At 47.0% G+C, this 13123-nt stretch overlaps 1 protein-coding gene across 4 annotated transcripts in view; it reads right to left on the bottom strand.

Moving 5' to 3' along the window:
* DNAH9 (dynein axonemal heavy chain 9) overlaps nt 1-13123 on the bottom strand; it is a 155803-nt gene that overhangs the window by 116321 nt on the left and 26359 nt on the right. For 2 of the 4 annotated variants that reach the window (XM_015880078.3, XM_085522724.1), the window contains 9 exons: nt 12213-12339; nt 9253-9405; nt 8436-8561; nt 7562-7801; nt 6227-6387; nt 5079-5235; nt 4194-4298; nt 1489-1646; nt 87-225 (listed from right to left, as the gene is read on the bottom strand). In XM_015880078.3, the coding sequence (XP_015735564.3) occupies nt 87-225; nt 1489-1646; nt 4194-4298; nt 5079-5235; nt 6227-6387; nt 7562-7801; nt 8436-8561; nt 9253-9405; nt 12213-12339 (1366 nt within the window). Of the gene's footprint in view, nt 1-86; nt 226-1488; nt 1647-4193; nt 4299-5078; nt 5236-6226; nt 6388-7561; nt 7802-8435; nt 8562-9252; nt 9406-12212; nt 12340-13123 lie in introns of those variants that run through there. The other 2 variants (XM_085522725.1, XM_015880079.3) reach the window with 2 other exon arrangements.

Genomic DNA, 13123 nt, shown 5'->3' with positions numbered 1-13123 from the left:
AGCTGAAATGGCAAAGCATTGTGTTCTAAGCAACTGTTGGGATCAAGGTACTCCACTGCTCTGTGCAGCCATGGAAGTGGGCTCACCTGCTTGGACAAGAGCTCCTTGCAGAGCTGGTACAGAGTGATGAACTTCCTGGCTAATGCACGGGCCTCAATGAAGCCCTCAGCCACCAGCATGATTTCACAGATCAGCTCAAAGTCTGGCACAACCATCGCACATGGCCTAGAAGGACAGGAGAGAAAAGAGCAAAACCTTTCACTACAGGTCTAATAAAGAGGGGACAGGCACAGTCTGCTGCTGGTATTAGTACAGACTAGGATTGAATTCAGAGGATGTACATAAAACAAAAAGCCTATGCTACCAGCTGTCCTGATCACAGCAGGGCACTGGAACTAGATGATCTTTAAGGTCCCTTATAACTCAACTTGTTCTATGATTGTATACCGCAGCTTATGCAATCTCAAAGACACAGAAGCTGCCTGTGCATCTCTTCCAGAGTTTATCCAATCTCTGTCCTGAGCTGAAACATGAGCCTGTGTTTAAGCTCACCTAAAAACATCTATGCCATCACTGATGGGGGGAGGGGGAAATCAGAGTCTTCCTATGAAAATATCATTGTTGAAATCTCCTTTCTACAATGGTTTGTTTCCAGGCAATAATCTTACCCTGATGGATAGGAGAGCAGATGCTAAATCTGCTGAATCAGCAATAGTGAATGCTGCGTGATACTTAGGAAAGGATAATACTGGTGGCTTGGTGCAGGAACATGCAGACAGACATAGACTTGGGCTTCTCCCCCACCTTCTGCAGCGTCTTAGCACTGTGCTGAAAAAAGGACAGGCCCTCCTGCTGCAGGTAGTGCTGGTGTGGGAGTGGAAGGAAAGGGAGCTGGGGGTGGGAGCCCTGTGTGTGCCCACTAACCCCATGTTCAGGTGATGTGTCAGAGGAAAAACGGCTGTCCAAAGTCATGGAGATGTGTGATAATGAAGCAAGTGGGATAATAAATCCCAAAGCTGAGCAGATAGAGGTTGAAGTTGTGTATCTGAGACAAATGCTCCACAGGAAAGTGAGAGGGAAGGAGATCACAGAATGGCTTGGGTCAGAAGGGACCCCAAGGACCATCAAGTTCCAACCCCCAAGTCCTGCTCTGTCTAGCTGAAGAACCAAGGCTGTACTATACTGTAAATGAGGCAGAAGGCAGCAACAGCCTGTGTTTGCTGAGAGTGAGGAGTCAGTCTGCAGCTTTAATAAGGCAGTGGATTTGCAATGCTATCTTCCAGAACTACTCCTGTGAGACAGGTCATGCACTGACTTCACCAACACAAGGCACACAGCTCGTTTTCCCTGCCTCTATAATTTCTGGTACTGGCAGAAAGCTGTGATCCTCCAATGCATTTTCTCCAAGAAGACCAAGTCAAGCCTAGATATCCCAATAGACCATTCCTGTCAGCCTCACACAGGTCACAAAACCCAACATGGACTCACCTGAAGAGAGCTTTTAAATTCTCCGGTAGCTCAGTTCGTCCTGCATAACCAGGGTTCATGGTGATGAAAATTCCCACTGAAGGTACCAAGTTGATTTCTTCTCCAAGAAAACTGAAGGATTTCTTCTTCTCCCGTATCGCATCCTGTACACTCTTCACCTAGGAACCGAGGCAAAATGTTAGTATTGGTGCTTGGTGCCAAAAATCACACTGGACAACGATGCTACATCCCCTTCCCCTGGTCCCATGATAGACAGGGCTCACCACCAGGTGGGTTTTATTGCTGCTGTTTCATTTTTATTAACCATATAAATCCTTATATAGCATCTGGAGTACACCTGTGTACCAGCATCAATCTTCCATCACAGCTAGGCTCTGACAAAGCAGAGAACAGAGCTGAAGGGACTGGGACGCGGGCAAAGGAGATGAGAAGAATCTGCACTATTTCTCCATAAGAGCAATGGGTCTGCAAGAGCTGCCCAGGAGCAGGAAACTGCCCCAAAACTTATCACTTATTAAGATTCTGGGATATTAGATACTTAATTTAAACCAAAATCACCAGGCAGAAGCTGCAAGGCCTCCCCTGCCACCTTCACTCACTAATATTACATTGTCCTTTACATTTGTCTGATGGCATCTTTGTCCTTCTCATTGCCTGGGTTCCAAAGAGACTCAGTTTATTAAAGACAGATCATCTCTTCGCAAACAGAACTTAAGCAAGGGAGAAATCTATTTTCACTGCTCTAACCTTACCGCTGTTTGCCGTCTTAAAGTTAAGCAATTAATCGAATATTTTCCTGCAAGGGACCATATCGACGTTAGCTGCATGACTAAGACAGCCAATTAAACATCGCCATGGTTACACTCCTAATAGCAGCGAGCGATAGAATGACAGCTGTGCTGCTTTCCTCAGACACGGCGCTCCAGCCAGGAGCAGAGAATCATTAGCAGTTGAGTCATATCTGGGCTCCTTTTGTTCAGCTTCCCCTTTTATTTTAAGATCCTCAAAGACTTTTTTTTTTTCAATGACAACTTTCAACTGGAATCTGATGGAAGAGAAAATGAGGGAAAGACACATAAACGCCTGCACTCGCCCAGGGCTTCTTTGGGATGTCACATAAGGTACCAATTAGGACTTAGAGGGAGATGAGAAGAGTGAGGAGTCCATGGATGGGTTCAGAACATCCCTGACTGAAACATCTACAAGAGTGTAGAAATTTCTGGGCTCCAGACATTTCTTCCTACAAAACTGAGCCCAAAAGAGAACCTAAGAAGAACCCCATGCCTCCATCAAACACTGGGAATCTAACACCCTGCACTCAACTGACACTTGGGTGCAGAAGAACTTGAATCCTTCAGCTTCCCAGTTTTCCACAATGAAGTTCCCCAAGGCTCAAAATTTTTAGTGTCAGAACTGCTTCATCCTGGTCTATGCAGCTGGGCACCCACACTCCACCCAAATGCTCGGGGTAGTTGGAAGCTATGGGTTCCCTATCCCACGTATATCCCTTGTGCTTTCAGAGGACACCAACGTGACTGAAGATCTGGAGAACATCCAGACACAGCTCAAGGTAATTCCAAGTTAACTCCAGACTCCTCCACTAGCCATTAAGAGGAGGGGAAGTGCCAGATTACACATAAGCACAAATGAACAGGGCTCCATAGCATGACTGGGGCGGGGGTCCTCATTACCAGCCCCTCTCTCAGAGGGCTGGTCCCATACATTACATGGGACTCACTGATCTCAGAATCATTTGAGTAGGAAAGAACCCTTAAGGGTCATCTAGTCCAACCCCCCTGCAATGAACAGGGACACCCACAGCTCCACCAGGCTGTTCAGAGCCTGCTCCAGCCTGACCTTCAGTGTCTCTACTGAACACATAAACCAACAAGGAGATGAGAAATCATCCTATAGGGAAAAGAGCTGCACACAGTCAGTCACAGCTCAAATAACCTCCCCAAGCTTTAGTTCCATGCTGTCTGTGTATCCCAGGCAAGTACACCAAACAAGGCTGCAGGTGGGCAGAGGTTCCAGTGCCATCAAGCTGCACCATGGGGCTGCAGGCTTTCCTCCCAGGAACTGCACCTGCTCTGCTGGGATTGTCCCTCTTTACAGACACTGAGACTAAATCCACATCCACGTGAAAACCAAAAGAAGGGAAAAAAGTCTGCATGGGATTGGTGACAGGTAGGTGTTACAAAAATACCTCTTGGGCATATTTCTATTTGTCACATATGATACAAAAGCTGTGCTTGACTGGAGGCAATAAATAACCACCGGAAAGCCCAGCAGGCCATGGATCAGCCCCAGACATCCCCCTCTCCTCCCTGCACAGCAGACTGAGTAGCCATAACATGCTTCTTCCCTCTAAAATGATGGGCTGCAATTATCTCACAGCACGTTAGCGATGCCAAGTGCATTCCTCAGGACTGCACACAGAACCACAGAGTACAGTGATCTGGAAAAAGGTTCTCCTTCCACACTGACGCTGTAACTGCAGAAAGGAAAAGCAGTGACGGAAATGTTTGCAGCATAACTGCCATACGTTGTCAGTGCTGTGATTTGGATGTGATAACCTTGGGGATATCAACCCTCGCCCACAACACTGTGAAACCAGCAACACATGCTCCCCACATTCACTGCTGCTCTGTGAGTGCAGCACAGCTCTGCTTCATCTGCATGTATTTATGTGTTTCTCCACTTACCTGTACAGCCACCACAGAAAGGACCTCAACCGAGATCCTGTTAAACTCATCAAAACAGCCCCAGGCTCCCGTCTGGGAAAGGCCTTTGTAAATATTCCCACAAGACTGAAAGAAAGAAAAATAAAACCAGAATGACAAAATTACAGCAGTGACGTTAAGAACGGAATCAACCCCAAAAAGGAAAAAAATAATGATAAAAAAAGCCTTATTTTCTTTCCCAGTCTGTTTATTTTTAGCAGTTTACAGTCTATTGTGGGTGTTTAGAGGAGTGCATGGGAACAGCAGGCACAACTCAATTATAATATTTATAGCTCGGCGCAGTTTGCCACTTGATTTGCTAATTGCACTTTCTTGATCTATCCGTGCACTGGTTTGATTTAAAGGTCACCTGTGCTGAATTACTTATGGCTCTGCTTCCTGGGAGAGCCCATGAGCTGAATAAAATATGATCTAAGGCTACCAAATCATTGTACCGTGCCAGAGTGGCAGGGAGCAAAGCTCAACCTGATGATTCAACCTTCTGCAGTGATGGAAGGTTCAGCAGGCTTTGCCTTGATTTGGCAGAGAACCCCGAAATATGCAGGGCAGGTGCCATCCCTGCCAGGGCACATCAGCTCAAGAGCATGGCAGGGAGAAATGACAAGAGCTGAAGAATTAATACAGATTTTCAAGCATTTCACATGGAAAACTGACTCCAGAAGGAAAGGAAAAGGTAATGAGGCAGAGAGAGGAGTTTGGTTCTCTGCCTTTCAAAGTACCACACGTGAGTCTTAGGAAAGGGAGGACATGGAGTACAGAGGAAAGGAGCAGAGCAAGGTAGTGGATGGCAGTGATCTCAGAGGTTTCACCAGGCATCCCCAGGCCGAGGTGCTGGCCCTGCAGTACCTTGTAGTCCATCTGCTCGGAGCAGTTAAACACATACACCATGATGCCCAGGGCTCGCCCCAAATCTTTTGTAGTCTCTGTCTTGCCGGTGCCTGCAGGGCCCGCAGGTGCTCCGCTCATGGTCAGATGCAGTGACTGGGTCAGGGTGATGTAACACCTTCCATAGCAAAAGGGAAAAAAGAGAAAAGACTGAGACCTGGCCCAGTAGGTCACTGTTGGGGTGTGCAGAGCAAAGGGACTGAGGAGACATGCTCTGCTGAGCCTTTGTTCTGTACAGCAGTGCATGAACACAGTGCATGTGGAAGCTCAGTGTCCTCCTCTGTATTAATTACCACCTCTGCCTGGTTGTGTGTGGTCTGAGAGATACTCAACATCTTCCACCAAGGTTTGCTGATGGGCCTCTGCGTCCAGACTTGAGCTTTATTTGAAAGCCCATACTGCTCACTGATACTGAGACATTCCTCTTGCCACCCAGTATCCTCCAACTGAAAGCATCCCATTGCCCACCACTGGTAGAAACTTGCTTAGATGGCCTAGGAATCTCTCTGATGCTGATGACAGAGGCATGAGAGGTGCCCACACACAGGTGCCTGTGATCCTTATAGAAGCCACAGAGTTGTAGTCAATATGGCTGACAAAACATGATAATACACGGGGTCTTGTCTCAGCTGACTAACATGGTTGAGCCACCTGAGATGCTCCTGGCCACTAAGATGCCATGTAGTGTGGGAAGATGTGATGCAGGGTCCACAGACGACTTGAATGTTTCTGAACTGGCATCTGGGAGCCAACTGAGACATTGCAGAGCATCTCAAGTCCCTCCAAGCATCCCCATAAAGACAACTGAACCACACAGTAGGTGTCTACTTCAAGACAGGATGAAAGTTCTCTAGAATTATTGACTGCATGGGGCTGTGGACAACTCATGTAAAGGCAAATACACAGGTGAAACATATTAATCTGCAAACTAAATCCCAGCCTGGGATTTGAGGCTGGTACCCGATGGGTACCCAATGGCTCTGCCACAAGAATGCTGGGACATGGAGAAAGAACAAGAGGGATGTGGGTGTCAAAACCAAACCCATCTATGTCTGACAGCTGTGTCTGAGTGCACAGCCCAGCTGTGACAGTGGCTCCTGGGGACCTACCTGTCTGTCAATGGAGTGATCACAAGCCGAGGGGTATTGCCAAGATACTCATAGGAATAGAGGAACTGGGCATCACAGATGTTGGCAAAGCAGTGCTGCTCCTCATCTGACCACCTGTGGCGGAGCTGCGACAGCCAAACGAATGCCTGTGCATTGTCCACCTGCAATGCATCCATCTGCACTGTCAGAGTGCTGGTGCTGTGCTGGAACCCTCAGCAGCTCAGCACCATGCAGCCACTCCACAGGAGGGATGGGGAGAGAACTGGAAAGGTGAAGGAGTGAGAATTCATGGGTTCACACAATGACAGTTTACAAGCTAGGCAGAAGCCACGTGCACAGGTAAAATAAATAAGGAATTAGTACGCTGCTTCTCAGAGGCAGGCAAATGTCATCACACCCAATGTACTCTCCTTCTTACTTCTCTAGCCCAGCTTTTACTGCTCAGCACACCACCACATGCTATGCAATACTCTTTGGCCACTTTGGGCCAGCTGCCCTAGTTCTGTCCCCTCCTGGCTCCTTGTGCAGCCCTCATTGGCAGGGCAGTACAAGAAGCACAAAACTCCCTGACACTGCTCTGCCACAGCTAAAACACTGGTATACTATTACTATCATAACTCCCTTCACCAAAAACCCCAAACACACCATCATACAAGACTTGACAAAGAAAATTAAGTCTATCCTTGCTGAGCAGGCCTTCATTACACAGTAGGAACTGTCACCTTCCCAACTCCAACCAGCAGAGGGGAGGAACAATGACAGCTTCACCACGAACTGGACCAGGGCAGCAGCCAGCTGAGCTGAGCCCTGCAGCCAGAAACAGCATGAGCAGCCTGGCTGCCTCTGAGAGAGCCCAGGGAGGCTCAGAGGAGGGCCCCTTCCAGCCCACTGTAGGGCTTGTCACAAATAGCATGCAGGACAAAGGGAGTCCCAATGGAGTCCTCATGGCCTCATACAACAACAAGGGGCTGCAAAATGAAAAGCCCACATGTTTTTCTAACTTCCTAAATCTGTAACTGAGACCACATCTAGCAGCTACCCAGTGTGATGCCAGTGACTGCCAACAAGTGCCTGGGCAGAAGGGACAGGGCCGCTCTCCCACTCCCCCATTGTGAATCTGCAGCAATTACAAGCACCCCCTCAGTGCTGCAGGGCCCTGACTCAGAGCAGCTCTGACAGGGGCTGCCTCCTCACACTGAACTTTGCAGAAGTAATAATCAGCCTTGTATCTCCCTCTGAGGCAGCAAGCTGAATGGCTCGTGGCTGGTCTCTCCCCCCCTTAACACCCCCCCTCCAGTGCCCAGCCCAGGACTGTGCTGAGCTGCAAACACAAACCTTCTGTGCTATCATCTTTGCCACCACATCCCGAGCATGCACATCAATAGTGCATATCGTCATGATTTTCTGCCTGTCACCCTTGGAAAGCTGCCCAATTAGCATGGTAACGAGGGTGTTCAGCTGGGTCACTTGCTTCTTGTGATATTCCTTCATGGCGTTCTCGTAGCCTTCTTCCACCCTGGCAAAGGCAATCTCAACCTCAGTCGTCCACCAAATCTGGGTGCAGGACAGAGACACCTAGGAAAAGGGGTTGGGAAAACAGCAGAACTTACACTTGAGAGCATCTGATCCATGAGAGATCAAAGATGAAGTATCTGTGACATGAAATTAAATGTTTTTTAGATACAGTAGTCACAACAGACAGGACAACAGGGACCTGCTCAGCAACATTCATTTAAAACATGTCAGTGGTAAAGACATATTTAACAGCTACTTATTAGCAAATGAGCATTTTTCACGTGCTAGAAACAGCAGTGGAGGCAGAGTTGGAGACCTCGAAGCTGTCAGAGGTGCATATGAAGGGCTCTTTTCCCTCATTAGCTCTCACCATCCATCTTTCTCTCTCTCCTTCTCTGGGCAGATAAACCTGTCTTTGACACAGCACTTTCCACACCCATGAGCACTGTAAACCAACGAAGAGAGTATTTTCCCTGCAGCCCCCATCAGACCATGGGGCCCAGCCAGGAGACTCTGTTAGAAGAATGGTAGGATAAAGGACAGCTCATCCTCCATCACCCCTGGGCAGTACAGCAGAAGGCTCCCAGTCACAGTGAGGTGCTGTTACCACAAGAAGGAAAGGGCAAGATTGAAAAAGGCCAAGAGCTGCCTCTTCCATGCACCAGACCAAGAAGAGATGAACAACAGCGGATACCTGAGCAGGGTAGTCAAAGAGCCACTGTTCCCTCGGCTTCTCCTCATACGCTGTTACAGCTTCCATCATCTCATCTCTGACTGTAGCCCTCATGCTGTTCAGTACATGATTCAGCCAAACCTCAACCTGGAGAGGAGATGAAATCACAGTAACGCATCTGCTATTCTTAAGCACCTTTAACTTAAGTGAAGATACAGAATGGCGCAAGTGTTTCAGTTCTCTAAACAAGCCTCAGCCTCTTTCAGACTCAGTAGATTTAGATGAGTGGCTGATATATACTTCAGCTTCTTGTAAGAGTCAATGCAGAAAGGTACAGCTGTGGGGACAGACTAGCTGGGCAGTAGCTCAGTAATTCATCCTATGAAGAAATGAAGATGAGAAAATAGGGGGAAAAAAAAATCCTTGTTTTCTAAAAGATGTCCAAGCAGAGGTACTATGGAACAGCTTAGTCTATTTCCAATGTGTAGCTCCTCCATTATGAGGATACCTGTAACAAGATGTAAGACTAACACTCAAAATGTCTTAGAAAACAAATATGTGAATAAATGAAACCCCAATTAGCTGGAAAAAAGGCATCAGCCCTTGCTCCCACTATGGACTGGAATGTCAGTGCATTGATTCTGTAAGCACGTAACCACAGTGGGACCAAGGGCTGCTGAGTATGGAGTTGTTAAATCGCGCAAGCACCTCTTTCAACCTTCCCCTCATTAAGGGAGAGAAGTGGCATTCTATCACATCCTGGCAACACACGTCCAAATACAGGGTGGGAGAGCAGACCCCACCGGGCCATTCTGATGAATGAGGTTCTCCCTCTCACCTGCCCGCTGCAGTCACACGGTTCGCTGAAGCTGACATACTCCTCCTCCTTGCTGTACATTCCCAGGCCAACCTTGGTTGGCTTTTGCTCAGAGTCCAGCTGGAATCTCATCTTGGCCAGGCTGTCAAATAGTTTGGAAAGATGACGTTGCACCTGCAGGCAGAATTGTATCAAGTGATTGAGAGACATGGTAAGTAGAGTGGCCATCACCTTACATAACTCACAGCAACAGTCATGCTCATATAGAAGCTCTTGAATGTCTCAGCACAACCGCAGCTTCTCTGTATGGCCAGAGAAGCATGCTGCCTGCTGTCCCTTCCAACACTTCCAGCTATTTCTGCACAATTCACAAAGCAGACATACCTTAATAAAGCATAGTTCTCCACTGAGAAATCTCCTAGCCCCACTTTCCCTACCATGTAAAGACGAGAGGCCTCCAGCCATTGCTCCACTTCATCCTATTCACAGCCCACTGAGGAGTTTTACTCTCTGCAAATCTCCAATTTTTCTCTATTAGAGGACAGTTTTGGGCCAATGAAAAGTCATGAGATCTCCTCCATGATAAGATAAGATCCCTATTTCTGACCAAGATCCATGATAAACAGCTTAGCAGCCCAGACCTTCTCCAAAACCTCCACCCTAACCCAAAGAGCTTTCCCAGAATGACAATAATTGAGTCCTGCCTAGTTCACACCTGTATGAGACTGAAAAGCCAACGTGGAGATGTCAGATTTGCTGCTGCAGGCTCTCGCCATCAGCACCTTCTTGACGTAAGCCAAGCAGATCACCAGTGCTTCTTCCAGATCACTTCCATTCAGTTGTGTACCAGACCACCGTGTGTCACACACTGCCACCAACAGAGGCAGCTGTCACACAGAGCTGATGTTACCCCAAGGGTTGGCTCACAAAGCAGTCCCAGAGAGGAGCTGCCTCTCAAGGACAGTGGTTTGTGGTAGCAATGGTAATGGGAGGATGGGTGGACTAGATGATCAAGTAGGTCCTTTCAAACCTTGTGATTCTATGATTCAGGGATGGGGAGATGCTCAGAGGCATCCTCCTATGGGATGAGGCTGAGCGCAGCCTGAGATGCGTGGTGTGCTGATGCTTTCAGAGACAGACAACAGACTTGTTCCTTTAAATCTGATTCACAAAGGACGACCACGCTTGCTCTCACAAGCTGCAGCTGAGTAGTCATCTTATGCATGTTCAAGTAGGGCCAGCCCTTGAATAGCTGAATAGTTCCAAGAAGAAACCAGCACTCTGCATCTGCCCAGATTTACATTCCTATTTTCAAATGTTGAGTAAACAACAGAAAACTTTTCTTACGTCTAGAAGTTTCTGCTCACACATCTCCACCCCACATACCTTGGCCAGCCCACAGGGCTTCCAATAACCACCGGCATAATTTTGCTTCAGGAGCCCTGGGTACACCTGAATACACCCAAGTTCAATATCCAGCTCAAGAGGATAATAGCACTGTGCATTTAATCCTCCTTTAGGGATGATCAGATTTTGAAAGTACAGTGGAAAACCAGAGAGTATATTCATGTATGATCCTACTTGACATTTACTTTGCTTTCACCTCAAATAGATTCAAGTAACAGAAAATACACAGAATTCCTTCATACTCCACAGAGCATTTTGGCACAGTATCTTCTGTTTCCAACCTTATTTTTAACTCTCCATTTTATGCATCAATCAACGGGATATTTGTGATGCTCTGAGGGCTGAAATCAGCCAGCAGCAGAGGCAGGTACAAGCAGTGGTAAAGGTTAGCAATAAATAACGACACTGTCAAATGCACATACAGACCTGCTCCATGCATGCATCCACATTCCTAATTAGAAGGAAAACTTGAAGTTGAGGTTATCCACTACTGAAAGCTGGAACAAAGAGTTTACTCCATACCCATCAACTCTTCATTTGCTGCAAAATTCTATCAGTTTGATAAGTCAAGCTTGGAACAAATGACGCACTCCAAGCATTGCCAGCCAGAGCACAGCACTGTGCAGCACATAATAGCCCCCATTTCCTAACAGTGCTCCCATACCATTAAAGAACCCTAGCACTGCTTTGCTCCTTATGGAGAAACTTCCACCAAATTCTGCCCACTGTGAGAAAGAAAGAGTTTGTGCTCATCTGGGGAGTGCAGGAAACCACACATGGAGGTCATTTCCTAAAACAGGAAGGTAACCAGAAGTTCCACCACTACAAGTAAACAGGAGGAATTATCCATCTCAAGGGACTCCCCCATAGCTGACATCCCAAAACTCAGACTGGAACAAAGAAACATCCTTGGTTAGAAAGCCCAGGACCTGGGGCAGGAGGTTGGACACCCAACCTACACCCTGAGATGTGCAGGGATGGAGAGCAACCAGGAGATCTATCAGCTCGCCCTGGCCATGGCCACTGTCTGGTCACCAGCTGTCTTGCCTCTTTCAGTCTATGCTCTTCCCCTTTAATGAGAGCACACCAAAGGCCTTTGTACTGGGAAGAAGTGGCTGAATAACAAGTAACTCTTCTGTCTCAGCAGGGACATCTTCCACATCTTAATGATCTGCCTGCAGCTCTTCCAGCAGCAGGAGGCACCTGAGCCCGGGGATCCCAGGTCAGCAATAAGTTGTAGCTGAATCTTCAAGAATTATGCCTTCCTCTCTACAGCTCACCCACCACCAGTGGTTTGACACCATCAACACAAAGACAAACTCTGCTTTGAGCAACATTTTCAGAACCATCTGCAAATTTCACCAGGGTTACATCTGACAGCACAGTGTGTGCTGGCTTTCAGAGATGACAAGTGAACTTCACTTGTAAAGGAATTATTATTAGTGAACCAAGTAATGGGGCCTAGAAAAAGCATTCAAAGAAAGGTTAAGCTACTGGAGAGTTCCAGGACATGGTCTTCTGCTGTGATAGCTATGACAGCTGGAAACGCAAAGGTGACACAGCGCAGTGCTTACCAACTGTGGGTTGGTGCCATTGGAAAGAATATCCAATAAATCTGCAGAAGAAATGAAGTAAAATCTGGGAAAGGCCAACCTCTTCCTGTCCAAATATTCAGCCAAAGCCTTCTCACATAGTGACAGCCTGGAGAAACAAAGTGAATAAGCAACCCAGGACAGGCAGAAGAATATCCTGTCATGTTCCATGCTGCAGTTGGGTAGATTCTCCATTGTCATGGGAAAATGACAGGAATGAGCTGAGCCTGTGGTGTGGTTACAGAATAGGGCAGCACAGCACATAGCAACCCACAGGTCTTCATGAATCCCCAAGGGCCAAAAAGCCCAGGAGCCTCATAAGACAGCAAAAACAACAGTGGAAGAAGCTGGAAAGCATTTGCAGTCTGACTCGCTGCTTTAGACAAGTTCATAATTTTCACAGGTGATTTCACACTGGGATGAAAGTTTCCATAACCACTTTTATTTTAACAAGCTGTATTTTAAAGTCTTATTCAAACCCAGTCAGCTCTTTGTGTTTGTGAAGCCTGAAGGGAAATTTGTTAGCTCCAATCTAAAATAAATCTTTCAGTGTTTACACGCTAAACTGCTGCTGAGCTTACAAACTTCATAAATAACGTGCAGCAAGTCCTCTGTGAGCAACGCCGGCTTTACCTAATATGTATATTTAAGAAAAGCACTTTCTTTTAAGAGGATAGTTATTACTGACACAAAAGCTATCGTATTAAGCTTTCAGTGTGTTACAGGCAGACAAGCTCATGTGTTAAGTGAGAAGTGTATCCATCTCAGGACAGTAAGGTCTTTCCCAGCCTGCATCTCCTATATACCAAGGGTATATATGCAGAGATAATATTTTAAATTAAAAAACATGGGCTCAGCTCTGCTGCATATATTCCTGCCTGGACTGCTAAACA

Source organism: Coturnix japonica, chromosome 23, assembly GCF_054131305.1.
Source record: "Coturnix japonica strain WE chromosome 23, WE-NBRP24, whole genome shotgun sequence".
Taxonomy (NCBI): domain Eukaryota; kingdom Metazoa; phylum Chordata; class Aves; order Galliformes; family Phasianidae; genus Coturnix; species Coturnix japonica.
Note: the sequence above shows the minus strand (reverse complement) of the source record. Positions and strands in the feature narration are given on the sequence as shown.